At 40.7% G+C, this 14,950-nt stretch overlaps 1 protein-coding gene across 7 annotated transcripts in view; it reads left to right on the top strand.

Moving 5' to 3' along the window:
* kiz (kizuna centrosomal protein) overlaps positions 1-13,864 on the top strand; it is a 196,178-nt gene extending 182,314 nt beyond the window's left edge. For 5 of the 7 annotated variants that reach the window (XM_041182933.1, XM_041182932.1, XM_041182934.1 and 2 more), the window contains 2 exons: positions 7,644-7,687; positions 13,647-13,864. In XM_041182933.1, coding sequence (XP_041038867.1) covers positions 7,644-7,687; positions 13,647-13,753 — 151 coding nt within the window. In that variant the 3' untranslated portion in view covers positions 13,754-13,864. The remainder of the gene's footprint in view (positions 1-7,643; positions 7,688-13,646) is intronic. The other 2 variants (XR_005942403.1, XR_005942404.1) reach the window with 2 other exon arrangements.
* Positions 13,865-14,950: the final 1,086 nt, after the last annotated feature.

Here is a 14,950-nt window from a genome sequence, read left to right as displayed (position 1 = left end):
ACTGGGAGTTAGATTGATTAGGGGATTTAGAAGTATCATAGTAGTAATTTGTAGAACTATGTATGTATTTAAAATAATCTCCCTCTTATTAATAAATGTTTAATTTAGTTTTATAAAAACCTCTTAAGACTCAGTGGTCTTATTACTGAATTCAAAGCCCGCATCTCGAAACATACAAATTGAAAATTGTAATAGTTGTTTCAAGTTTCCTTCTGTTGTTTTAAGTTTCCCTCTGGGATTTGAACAGCTCAGCATTTACCATCTGCTGTGTCATAGCAAGTATCGCTGGCAAAACCAGCATTTGTTGCCCAACCCTAATTGCCCTTGAGAAAGTGGTGCTGAGCCTTTTTCTTTTTTGTCTAGGCACACCCACACTGAGGTTAGTGAGGAAGCTCCAGGTTTTTGACCCAGTGACCATGTAAGAGTGGTGATGTAGTTGGCAAGTGTAAGTACATCTTGTATACATTGCTGCCACTGTATGCTAGTGGTGGAGGGAATTCATGTTTAAGGTGGTGGATTGGGTGCTAATTAAGTGCCCTGCTTTGCCCCGGATGGTGTGGAGCCTCTTGCGTGTTGTTGGAGCTACGCTCATCCAGGCAAGAGGAAAGTATTTCACCATGCTCCTGAATTGTACCTTGTCAGGCATCAGGGGGCAGTTAAGGAATGAGTTGCCACAGAATTCCCAGCCTTTGACCTGCTCTTGTAGCCACAGTATTTATGTGGCTGGTTCAGTTAGCTTCTTGGTCATGGCAACTCCCTGGGATGTTGATGGTGGGAAATTCAATGATTGTAAAGCAGTTAAATGTCAAGTGGAGATGATCAGATTCTTTCTTCTTGAAGTTGATAATTCCTGGGCACTTGTGTGCAAGAATGTTAATCCAGTCTTTCTTTCCCAATCTTTATTTTGCTTTCCCTACAAGATTTAAATCTAATTTATACTTGCTGCTTTAGTCTCTTTGTTTCTGAGGATTCTTTGGTCTGATTCATTGAGGGACCATGCTGTTGCTTGCCCTGCTTCACACACGTCACAGATTTCCTGTAGAAGATGCTGTGCTTGATCAAGATGCCCGATGACAGCAAACCTCTGCTCAAAAGCCGCAAAAAATCTTTAGGCAGTTATCAGCGTAGTGAACGCAAGCGCTGTTCCTTTGCTGCTGACTGCAAATGCTGGGCCAATGTGTTTATTTTTCACAAGGCATAATGACCAGTGAAATGATTTCATGTCAGATGCAACTCGGACCACACTTGACAGATTTATGATGTACATCTCTGCATTCTTCCAATTTTGGCCTCGTACGTCCCCAAATTTAACTATTCCATTATTAGTGAGTGTGCCTTCAACTGCCTCAGCCATAAGCTCTGGAATTTCTTTCCCAGGCTGCTCTTCCCCTACTGTGCTCTTCACCTTTAAAATACTCTTTAAAACCACCTTTTTGACCACAACTTTTGGTCGTCTGTCCTAATATTTCCTAATGTGGCTTAGTGTCAAATTTTGTTTGATAATGTTTCTGTGAAGCACATCGGGACATTTTACTGCATTAAAGGCACTTTATCAATGCAAGTTGTTTTGCTGCAACCCTGAAGAAATCCAGCAAAGTCTGGTCCACTGTGATTTTAGATAAATGTAGGGGTCGATAATTTCTTACTGCCACAACTTCTTTGCCTTTCTGGTACCTGAACCAGGTATATAATCTAAATAAATGCGGTCTAATATAGTTGGCACTTCAGCAGCTAAATATTGCATCTGAAGTATACAAAAGATCAAAACATTTCCTATTTGTTTGACAATTTCAGAAGGCTAGTGATGCTGACAGACAATTGGTCATTTGTCAGTCGTGCTGGATACAGCCTGCATATGCATCAAGCCAGATCAAAGCTTTTCAGGGGCACAAATTTACATAGTTATATCGCTGATACTATGGGAACCCAGCAGCCTTATTCTGAGAACACTTCTGCAAATGGGAAGCCTTTGAAAATCCTTGAGAATTATTAGAAGTCAGTTATGTTTCATGGCTTTTTGTCTGTGTAAAGGTTAATTCTACTTGCTAATCGAGCAAAAATGCATTTAAGAAAATGTTTTAAATTTCCCCCCCTCCCCCATGTAAACCCAAGATTTGGGACAATTATGTCATTGGCTTTCATTGTCAGGCAGCTTTTCAAATTAGGAAATTCAAAATGCTTCAAGTCAATTTTTACTTCATAAATCACTATAAAATGAGAACAACTGTGCACTTTATATATATGCCAATATAAACATGAGCTTGCTGCCACAATAACATAAAAACACTTCATTACATTTTTTAAGGAGCTTCACAAAGCCTGTCCTCTTGGTAGTTTCTTTAGAAAATATTTGTGATGATGTAATTTTGCAGCTTGAGATTCTGTTTCGGCACATAAAGGATCAATCAGCCTTGTTGAATTGTAGGAAAGAATAAGCTATCACTGAAACATCCTCTGTAGGTCAATGATGATTCCTGTTTATAAATGCAAGTTTCCCATTATATGAGAAATGATCAGCACAAATTTGTATTTACTGTCAGTTGAATGTAGATGTGTATATTCAAGATTTTAATTACAGCTTCATAAGTGAAATCATTTTAGAACATATTTTCATTTTATAATACATTTACTTACATTTATCAATTGTTGTTGACTTTACTTTGAAAATAAGTAAGCAGCGCCAACCATTAACAATGTAGGATTGGTTTACCTATGTATACTTTTCAGAATTGAATCCTAATCACCCAGTTGTTAAGTGCATGCTTTGGTGCAGTACTGAACAGGGAGGCTCCATGTTCAGTGCTTGGTCTGGCTTGAGTTAGCTGATCTCAGCCGGAACAAATGTTGAGAACTACAAATAGTTTGTGTGTGGGTGGTGGATGAGGACAGGATTGGGTTTGTTTATGATGGCCCATTATTTCATTACATTCTGATGCTCACTGTCCAGGCTATCGTGACAAATGTAAATTTGCATGAAGATCTAACTGCTTCGGTTCTGAAATAGTGCGCTGAAGAAAGGGAAAATTGGGGAAAAAAGTAAAGCAGCCCTTTGAAGTACTTAAATTTATGTGGAGTGAAATATATGTGGAGTGATATTAAAATAAGAAATTAGAAGTAGGGCATTCACTCTCGACCCTGCTTTACCATTCAATAGGATCATAGCTAATCTTCTACCTCCAATTCCACCTTCTAACACCAACCCCATATCCCTTAATTCCTTTGGTATCCAAACTCTATAGATCTCTGATTTGAATATGTTCAATATTATGAGCATCCACAGCCCTCTGGGGCAGAGCATTCCAACGATTCACAACCCTTTGAGTGAAGAAATTTCTCCTCATCTCAGTCCTAAATTTCTGACTCCTTATTCTGAGACTGTGACCTCTGGTTCTGGATTTCACAGCCAGTGAAACATCCTCCCAGGAGCTTACCTCTGAAGCCTCTTAAGAACTTTATATGTCTCAATGAGATCACCTCTGATCCTTCTACATTCCAGGTAAAATAGTATCAATCTACTGAATCTCTCCTCATAGGACAATTCCCTCATCCCAGGAATCACTCCAGTGAACATTTGTTGCATTTCCTTCAAGGCTAGTATATCCTTCCTTAGGGAAGGTGACCAGAACAATACACAATAAGTCCAGGAATGGTCTCACTAACACAATTACAGTAGGATACTTTAAGAGATTGTTTTCTGCCAATTTTTCATACTTGCGATTATGAAGGATGTTAGTGCTTCAGAATGGAATGTTTCTCCACATTACTTCTAGTGGCAGAGTCAAATGAAGCATTTTAGGTGAAAGGAGTAAAACAGCTCTGTGCCAATAATTTGCCTTATAATTATACTATCAGTCCAACAGTAGCTCAACCTGCCCCCAAAGAATAACTGCTTCTCTGATAGTATGACATATGCATTTCTGATAACAGCTGTCCCTTAATCTTCTCTGAATGAGATTGACATTTTTCCAGTTGTTGCAAAATGATGGATAACTTTGTGCTGTAGCTCACAACTAATAGGAACTGGGTTACACCTGTCTCAATTTTAATCAGGAAAACTTCCTTCCCAGCATCTTGGACTAGGTTCAAACCCAGACCTACAGTTGTCTCAAATCGCTGTCCCTGTCTGCTTCACCCTAACCTCAAAAAATAAGCGTGAGGAGCTCATGGACATCTTTGTCACTAAGATTGAGACCCATTTCATCAGCTGCCTCTGCCACTTTCCTTCCTACCTCTAGCCCACCAGACCACACTTCCTCCATGGTTCTCCCTATGCCCTTGAATTTGTCTCTTTCTCTAGTTTCTCTCCTGTCTCCTCTCACACCCTCTCCAAGCTTATCTTCTCCATGAGACCCATCTCCTGATCTCTCCCACAAAACTACAGATAGTTTCTTGGCTCCTTTCCTGACTGACAGTTCTCTCTCACTCGGTACTGTTCCCCCTTCCTTCAATTCTCCCTTCGTCACCCCTTTCCTCAAGAAACCATCCTCCGATCCTTCTATTCTGACAAACTACCATCCCATCTTCAATCTCCCTTTCCTCTCAAACATCCTTCAACATTCAGTGCCTCTAAAATTTGTGCCCATCTTTTCTGGAGCTCCATGTTTGAATCCTTCCAATCAGTTTCCACCCCGCCACTATATCAAAGCAAGTCACAAAAAGTCAAAAGTTGTGTCCTTTATGACTGTAACAAAGGCAAACTGTTGTCCCTGTCTTTCTTGACCTGTATGAAGCCTTTGACAGGGTTGATCATACCATCCCCCTCCAACATCTCTTGACCTTCAGCCAGGGTGGGACTCCACTTGTTGTTTCCATTTTTATCTATTTAATCATAGCCAGAGAATGACCTGCAGTGTATTGTCTTACAATTGCCTCACAATTATCTAGTGTCCCCCATGGATCTATCCTTGGCCCTGTCCTACCACTTATCTACATGCTGCCGTGTCAAGAAGATATAACAATTCTCATAATGTTATTGGAATTTATTGTAAAATAGAGTAATAGTGGGATGTGTCTATGATTCTATATGTGTCTGTGCGTGTGTGTGAGATTTAATTGAATTAGAGGCAGCTGGTCTGGGTGCTTTGATCTAAAAAGAGAGGTTAGGTTTGAAATGTTAGTTAAATAAACATGGGGAAGTTTAGAAACATAGGTGTCAAGGGAACAATTGCATTTTGAAATAAACCAGACTAGATTGTTTTCAAAGGAGGGGTGAAATGTGTCACCTAGCCAGGTGAAGTTTAGAAACAGTGTGTTTATTTTTCCCAAAGATTACTGGTAAAACTTAGTGCTATGGGAAGTTTTTATTATCAGGGAAATAAAGTCCAAATACATAGTGAAACAATGGGCATTTTCATTCAAAGAGAAAGATATATATAAAAAAGGAGCAAGGGCAATGTGTAAGGGAAGGCATTTTTAAGATCTTACAAGTGTGTGAGAAACCCTTCATCTATGCCTCAAGCTGCTGTCTTCAAAGGACTGAAGTTAAGAAAACTTACTTGGAAGTCGACTTGTTCAGGGTATCATGTTTCTTTGCCTGGGTCTTTTAATATCTGGGTCTTACTGTTGCCTTAGCAAAAGTGTAACTGAGATTGATTAGGGGATTTAGAAATGATCAAAGTAGTAACTTGTAGATCTATCTATTTAAAGTCATTTCTTCTATTAATGAATATTTAATCTAGTTTTGTAAAACCTATAAGACTTGATGGTCTTATTACTACTGAATTCAGGGCACACATCTCAAAATTTATACAAATTGCAAAAACAAGTTGTAGCAGTTGTTCCAAGTTTCCCTTTTGAGATTTGAACAATTCAGCACTTACCATCAGCTGTGCCATAACATGCCCCTTGGTGAGGTAATCGGAAAACACAGCGTCACTTTCACATGTGCACTGACAGCACCCAGTTCTACCTCATAACCACCTTTTTTTTTGACTCTTCCACTGTTTCTAAGTTGTCAGATTGCTAGTGCAAATTCCAGTACAGAATAAATAGAAATTTCTTCCAATTAAATACTGGAAAGCCCAAAGCCATTGTCTTTGGTTCCCCCCCCAACAAACTCCATTCCCTCGCTGCCAGCTCCGTCCTTCCCCCTGGCAAATGTCTGAGGCTGTTCTAGACTGTTTACAAACTTGGTGTCATATTGGACCCCCAAGATGAGCTTCCTACCTCATCTGCCCCATCACTAAGACTATTTCCACCTTCATAACATTGCCTGATTCCATCCCTGCCTCAGCTCATCTGTTGCTGAATTGCTCTATCTCCAGACTTGACAATCCCAATGAAAACCTGGCCAGCCTCTAATATACTACACTTCATAAGGTTGAGGTCATCCAAAACTTTGCTACCTGTGTCCTAACTTTTAACTAATCCTGTTCACCCATTGTCCTTCTGCTCACTGACTGGCACTGGCTTCTGGTCAAGCAATGCCTCAATTTTAAAACTGTCATCCTGTTTTCAAATCCCTCCATGACCTCGCTCATTCCTAATTTATTATCTCCTCCAGCTCCACAACCATCCAAGATATCTACGCTCCTTTAACCTCTTGATCATCCCCAACTTTAATCGCTTCACCATCGGTCACCATGTATTCAACTTCCCGGACCCTAAGCTCTGGAATTTCCTCCCTAAACCTCTCTGCTTCTTTACCTCACTTTCCTCCTTTAAGATGCTTCTTAAAACTGCCTCCTTGAACAAGCTTTTGGTCATCTGACCCAATATCGCCCTATGTGGTTCTGTGTCATATTTTGTTTTTAATGCTCCTGTAAAGTTGCCTGAGAGGTTTTATTGCATTAAGACGCTATATAAATACGTATTGAAGGTATAGCATTCTAACCCAGTCCACCACTTTGTCCCCTTTCAAACAAATGCACAAAACCTTGAACAAACATGTATTTTAGGCCATAGATGTCAAAGTGCTGAAAATCAGTTTTCTCTTTCCACATCAGATAGTAGCTGAAAGGTGAACATTTGTTTTCCAATTCTGCTGAATGGATCGGTGCTGCATGTTAATACGTGACCGGATTCAAGATTGATATGTTGGGGTCCAGTTTCCATTTGTTCTTGCTAGTGATATCAGCACAATTTGGGCAGGATTGACCAAATTAGCTAAGTGGATTGCGGAATGAGTTACACCCTAAACCACATATGCTTGTGTTTTCAAAAAGCCAGTTCAAGTTTTAATGCGCCTGAATCAGGCTCCACACACAATTTGACATGCCTCCAGGCACTAGATTGGGAATGCTCTTCAAATTGTGCTTGTCTTCTTAGGCTTAATTTGCTAAGAAACTGGTTGTACACCGATAAAATTGTTAGACGATTCAGTATATATGTTTTTCCAGTTATTTTCAGTGTTCTTAAAATCAGATTACTCACAGGAAGACTGGACAGCACCACTATTAAAAATGCTTATTTTGTTGATAAACTCACTTTCACAAAACTCCAGCTCAGAATTTACAGCCAGTGGTCCTGTTGGCACCTAAATTTGATTTGTCCTCCACCCCCAACCATCTTGATTCCTTATGTGGGATGCACCAGAAAAATTATCATTGGGCACAGTCAGCTCATTGGCATGCAGGTACACAGATTGTTAGTAAATAAGAGGTCTTGCTTCCAAAATTAAATGCTGCCTTATTTCATTTTAACAGGGCCAGAAACAAGAGAGAGAGGATTAATCCTGCAAAATCAAAAGGTAAGCTTGAGAATGAAGACAGAAACCAGGAAATCGAAAAGAGCAGTCAACCACTTTCTGCCCATCCTCTGTGTAATGGAGTTGCATGAGAACTCAGTCCGATCAGTTGTCTATCCCTGCACAAAGTCCCTGCTGTATCTGGAATTGATCTAGCTCCCTTTTTGAATCCTTCAACTGAATCAATATTTGCTGCATAACAAAGCAATTTATTCCACAAATCAACTGTCAGCCCAAAGATGTTATTCCTCAGGATGAGTTTAACTTCTAGCTTGTTCATCTTAGAAAATAAAGAGGACCTTGAGGAGTTCATTCTATCGCTCCTTATCAATTGTATTGATTACTTAAAAGACTTAGGGCGGAATCATCCCAGATTTTCACTAAGTGTGGTAGCGGGCGGGAGAAAGGATGTTTTTCCTGCTGGCCAAAATGGCAGCTTTTCACGCTGTATCATCCCAAACCCACCTCATTAATTGTGCATTCCCAAGAAACACGTCCTTTCACTGGTGGGTGGCCTCCAACTGACCCACCACGCCATCATCTCACCACTTCCTTACGCCGGCACCATATTTAAAATGCAGTCGCACGCACACCTCAATGCTTCCAGCCCATGACTGTTGCACAAAAGATATGGCCCCGAAAGGCAAGAAGACGACAGCCTCCTGATTCAGTAACACATCCCTGGGACACCTCTGGGCACTGCTGGAGCTCACCACAATGTCCTCTATCCCCACTCTGGCTGCAGGAGGCCTATCAGTGTCACCACTGCAGCTTGAGAGGCGGTGGCAGAGGTGGTCAGTGCCAGTGCTGCACAGAAGAGGTTCACCACCCAGTGCAGAGAGAATGAATAATCTCATCCATGTCGCCAGGGTAGGGCAACCATCTCTTCACTCTAAACTCTCAAACTCACAAGCCCATCATACGTTCATTGGCATCTTCACTCACTGCCAGCTCAAGGGACATCACCACTCTCTCACACACACCCTCACACCTCCATCTGGCTTCATCTCCTCTGGAGACTGCCTCCTCAGCCCTCACCATCTTGAGCCCACTTGCACAGATCAACATGTGCCCCCACACACACCCTGCGATTAGCCCCCTTCCCCAGTACAGCCCTGGAATTACCCCCCCACCTTCCCCACTACAGCCTCCTCCCTTGCCTGAGGCCACTTCTCCCCCTTCCCTAAGCAAGCCCTGCAGCCATTGAAAAGCCACCCCCTTACAGCTGGTTTCATAAGTAGAGATCTGCCCATGAGGCCCCCTAAAAGTGATGTGGTGCTGCCTGTGAACCCTGGCACTGATGACCACGAGTGCTGCCCGAAGCAAGGTCGGCAAACAAACCTCGAAGTCCTGAGCAAAGTGCAGCTCACCAGGTGCATGTTGCTTATGTTCAGCTGTGAAACACGTCCGCATGCAATCACACTGACATGCTTGGATTATCCAATGGTGGGGGATGATTCTGACAAACTGGGCTTATAATGATATGCAGATATTTTACAAAAAAGTTCCTGACATCCGGCGGAGGGAGACTCAGCCTGCCATTGATGGGTGAAGCGGACTGTTGCAAATGTATTTCACGATGGTGTGAAACCAATTTTTAGCCTTCCCCCATATTGTCCACTCACGCCCCCCATGATGCCCGATGCCAGCGGCCATGGAAAATTCCACCCTTAGATTCTACTCTCCTTAACTTTTTTTCTAGCTTTCTTCTTTCCTGAAGGTGATTTCTTTAAAGGTTGGTTTTAGGGACTCTGGCTGCTCTCCAGTGGCTGCTCAAGTGATAGTTCTTATGTGAACTTGGCTACTGAGTGATAGCAAGCTATTCAACCAATGAGGGCATTACAATCAAGCCCACTCCTAATCCAATGGAAAATCTGTATACCAATTTCCAATCTGAATGGATGATAATCAGGAATGAAGGCAAAGTTTTTTTTTTGCCTCCCTGTGCCAGTGTTTCTAAGGGCTGCTGCTGTTGCTCAACAGAGACCAGAATTTTTCTGCCCCTCCCACTGGCAGCATTTTCCCGTCCCACCGGAGTCAATGGACTTTTGGACATTTTACAGCCCAGCCCCCAACATGTCTGGGCCGTAACATTCCACACCAGGAATTGATTCTGACTCCTGGTTGTTTCTACACAGGGTCTTGTACTATCTTCAGCAAGCAAGCTATCAGGGGCAGCGACTTAAAAATATATAGATTTAATTTCTGAAGCTTCTCTTCATAGCTTAATAATCTAAGGCTTATGGATATATTTGTAGTGGACAATATAAAGAAAACTGGAACTATTTGGAAATAAGCTAGGTGAGGTGTCAGTGGATTGGAGAGTGGCAAATTTGACACCCTTATTCAAAAAATGGAGGCTAAGAACATTCCTAGTAACTACAGGCTGGTGAGTTTAACATCGTGGTTGGCTCAGGTACTTTTCTCTGAAGCCACTACCCCTGGATCTTTCTGTAGACAGCTTGGTCTCACTATTACTTCATAGCAATTCAGCAATTTCTCTGGACTTGTAGCCTACGAATTGACTTCTATTCTTAAATTATTGACTATTTTTAAATAGTTACAGATTTCTTTTAATATATTGCCAACAACAGATATATCCATAATCCAATTATTTTCTTCAATGGCTTCTGTTTTATCTCTGATTGTTATTCCTCACATTGACTGAGTTGTGTCTATTTTTGAAAAAGACATTTGTACAATATATTCCTTTAAATCTATGAGGGAAAGCGGGGTTTGGGCGGGGGGTGGGATGGGGGGTTTGGGTGGAATGGGAGTGAGGCGGGGGTTTCGGTGGGATGGGAGTGAGGCGGGGGTTTGGGAGGGGAGTTGGATGGGGGGTTTGGGTTGGGGGTGGGGTGGGGGTTTGGAAGGGGGTGGGGGGTGGGTTAGGGGTTTGGAAAGAGGGTGTGGTGGGGGTTTGGAAGGGAGGGGGTTTGGGTTGGGGTGGGCGGGTGTTTGGGTGGGGGCGTGGGATTGGGGTGAGGCGGTGGTTTGGGAGGGGTGGGGGCAAGGTGTTGGCTGCCTGGGCACCATAGTGGATTAGAATGCTCTAGTTCTATCTCTGGAACTTCGGTTTGACTGCAACACAGGCAGATGGGATAAAAAGAAAAATTACTTCCAACAATTGCAAAGTGAAATGAGTTTGGCTAGTCTCAAATGAGTTCCCATTGGACACAAAACCACAATTTAGTACTAATCGGACAGTTTTATTTGGAGGGACTGACACAGGGAATGTTCATGTCTGAGGTACTGTAGTGCAGTTATGGACTAGAGTTTATGCATGTTGTTGTCGCCATCTAGAGGAAGTCTAACCTGCATGTGAGTATCATGGTGCCTGACCAGGGAAAGCTGAGACTAGATGCTACTCGAGAATAAAAATCTATACCATTTTTACATTTTACAAATATGAGAAGACATGTCAATGCTCACAGCATTTGTATGAAACATCAAAGCTGCATGATAAAGTTTGACATATGCTGAAGAATAAATTATGCAGTGATATTCAACAACAAAAGCACGGGTGAGTTATACGTAGAAGTTACAACGTTGGGTATTTGGCACAAGCAGTGTGTGTGGGTGTTTATCCGTCACATGAATAAAAGTTCTAATCACATTGACCTGTTCTCTTCCCATATCGCTTCAACTCCTTTACCTTAACTCACCTATCCAATTCAGTCTTTGCCCTAGTTTATATTTCAGTCACGAACCTTGAAAGTGAATTCCACAACCTCACATCTCTTCATGTGAAGTAGCTTCCGCTTTTTATTCTATATCTCAAACATTTAATTTTGTATCAATGCCCCTTTGTTCTTGACTGCTCAACTGCTGGGAACAGTCAGTTTCTATCCGTGCCCGTTCCATCTTATCAGAATTTTAAATATAAAAATATTGTCCTTAAATATGCATTATTCTGACACGAAAAGACCCAATTTTCCAAGTCTTCCTATTTGTATCTGTTTGTTACCAGTCAGCATCTTAGTGAATCTGCATTGCACCTTCTCTAACGCCTCAATATTTTTCCTATTGTGTGAAGTCCTCTAATAGACAGTACTCTAATAGGCTGAGTAACTCACTCCCAGGTATCTGTTAATTTATATATCCACGACCTGAATCCTTTGATTATATTCCAGCCTGTAACTCACACCCAACCTTCTGTTATTCTATATCAAAAACTGTCCAAATGCATCAATTATAGTCGAGCTTGTAACTTACTCCTGGTATGTGTTGTTCTGCATATTAACCACTCAAGCCCTTTGATTGCATTCCAATTGTGACCCTTTGCTAGATAGGCAACTGTATAAATATATAATCAGAATCTTCTGATTAGACTCCAGTCTGCAATGCCCTCCTGAATATCTGTTGTTTAATTAATAAAATATTGTTTTAGAAAATGGTATATCATTGCACTGCACTGTCTGTAGTCTAGGGCTTCACACTATTGGGAAAATATTGAGACTTTGGAGAAGGTGCGATGTGGATTCACTAAGATGTTGACTGGTATCAGCAAATACAAATAGGAAGACTTGGAAAATTGGCTTTTTCCTCGTCAGAATAATGCAGATCAAAGGACAATATAATAGATGTGTTTAAAATTCTGAAAAGGTGCATCTGGCTGGATAGAAACAGTTGTCATTCCGTTTTGTTAGCAATTATGAGATGTTGGCTTTTACTGAAAATTGTATAAGTATGTTTTTGGTTTAATTTTGCATGCTTCATATATCCTGTCACCTCCGCCTGGGCCCTGTGCTGTGTTTGAGGTTTTTTTTGTTTGCTGCCATAAATGTTTAGTTAGAATATGTGGTCCCACAAATGTGTAACATATGAAAATGGAATCTACATTTAAACTTAAGATTTTATGCAAAAAAAAATCTAATACTTGATCATTAAAACACACAAGTCATAATGTAGTTTTGAATCATGCTAAAAAGGAAACATTTCAAAATCCTAAATAAACAAATTGAATGGCGTCCTGCATAGGGGGCCCTCTGTCAATATTACGACCATCCTGCGACCCAGTACAGACACCCTCTGGTCTAACTCTGAGGAGACAATGTCAGCTATCCAAATCATTATAATTGCAGGGATGTTTTTATTGCAGAACAGCTACAGGCATAACATTATAACAGAACATCAAGAACAGAAAATTAGTCATAGAAAGAAGTCTGATGATCTTGGGGTATCCCCTGAGATTCTCTCACGAAATCCTTGATGGCCAAGGACCCCAGTTAGAAGCCAAATCTTAATTGACCAGTAATAACTGTTACAATGCACAAATCCTATAGCCAAGTTTCTGCATAATATTGGCTTGTGATTTTAGACTCTGTACTGTCATTCAGGGAGAACATAAATGAATTGAAATAAAAGAAAATAATTTTTCAATGCCTTCAAGTTTTTAGCTTTTCTTGATCAAAATTGGCCACAATTTTTAATGACATGCAGCACATTAATACGTATTTTGAAATTAAATTTTCAACCAGAGAATACTCGAAAGATGCTAGATTGAATGAGAATCCAAACTGATGCAAGTATTGTTATAATCCTCTTTCAATGTAGAACCAGCATTTTCTGAATAATGGATAATGAATTGCAAATTTGCAACTGCTGATGTCATTGGGGTCATTGGCATGTTAATGTTGACTTTGGTTTTGTACATTTTAGCTGCTAAACCAAACATTAAAATTTAACAGTCAAGTTTTTAAATTTGATGAAACGTTTGAAAGCCATGAAGAATAACAATGTTAAAGCAACAAGCTTTAAGAACTTGCTTTCGTGGACACCAAATCTTTTATTTCTGCATTAAAATATTTGCAGCTATTTTTATTTATTATCCTGTAGCCTAGGAAAGAAAGATGATCAAAGATCAAAGATAAACATTGCATGTATTATTTTGCCAAGTAGATAAAATGAGAGTACATGCTAACCTTTCGGTGAATTAAGTTCTTGTCTCTTATTCTTACAGCATTTTGGGGTGAATCTGATGACAGTGCATCTGATATTGAAGCAATTCTTCATCCTAACATTTCAGAAGTACTTGAAGATGGAGATGATTTTGATGATTTTTTTTAAACAGCAAAACCTGACCATCCATTTGTCAGAAGGGGCACTATAATGTAACCAGGACTTGAATGTAGAGATGTTCAGCTGGAAATAAATAAATTTCATGTGTTGTACTAGAAATTCACTGCAATTGTTGGTCCATTTGTTTCTTACATTCAATAATCGTGGCAAAAATAAAACAGTTAGCAGAGAGAATCTTTAGGCCTTTTTCAAGATTACACTGGGGGTTGACTTCTTCCAAGATGAGGCCATGCCTAACAGCATATAGACTGTGATGGATATTTGCACTCAGTTCAAACATATCCCTTACAAACTTAATTTGTGCTATAATTGTACTTATACACAAAGAAAGCATGTATCACCTTGTAGCATTTAGTAAATAATGTCTTCTCCTCTGGTAGGCATGTTATCATTCTCCAAGTTATAAATGCTTTGCTAAATGCATCATCGTACATGTCTTAAAAGCACAATTACGGTGCAGAAATTATCTTTCATTTAATAAGTTGCACGAAGAGACTATCAAGTATGCAGAAACCCCACTCTTCTTAATGAGCAACAGAGCATAGCCACATATTTACCTTTTTTATTCATACTTCGGATGTGGGCATCACTGGCTAGGCCAGCATTCATCTCCCATCCAAATTGCCCTTGAGAAGATGGTGGTGAGCTGCCACCACAGATGAAATGGTGTAGTTACACCCACAGTCCTGCTAGGGAAGGAATTCCAGGGTATTGACCCAATGACAGTGAAGAATGGTAATATATTTCCAAGTGAGTGGCTTGGAGAGGAACTTCTAGGTGGTGGTGTTCCCATGTGTCTGCTGCTCTTGTCCTCCTAGATGGTAGTGGTTGTGGGTTTTGTAGATGCTGTCTAAGGAATCTTGATGAGTTCCAGCAATGCATCTTGTAGATGGTATACACTGCTGCCACTGTGCATCAGTGGTGGAGGGAGTGAATGTTTGTGGATGGGGTGCCAATCAAACAGGCTGCTTTGTCCTAAATGGTGTTAAGCTCCTTGAGTGTTGTTGGAGCTGCACTCATCCAGGCAAGTGGAGATTAGTCCATCACACTCCTGACTTGTGCCTTGTAGATGGTGTACAGACTTTGGGGAGTCAAGAGGTGAGTTACTCACTGCAGGATCCCTAGCCCCTGACCTGCTCTTGTAGCCACAGTATTTGTATGGCTTGTCAAGTTCAGTTTCTGATT

This window comes from Carcharodon carcharias, chromosome 2, assembly GCF_017639515.1.
Source record: "Carcharodon carcharias isolate sCarCar2 chromosome 2, sCarCar2.pri, whole genome shotgun sequence".
Taxonomy (NCBI): domain Eukaryota; kingdom Metazoa; phylum Chordata; class Chondrichthyes; order Lamniformes; family Lamnidae; genus Carcharodon; species Carcharodon carcharias.
Note: the sequence above shows the minus strand (reverse complement) of the source record. Positions and strands in the feature narration are given on the sequence as shown.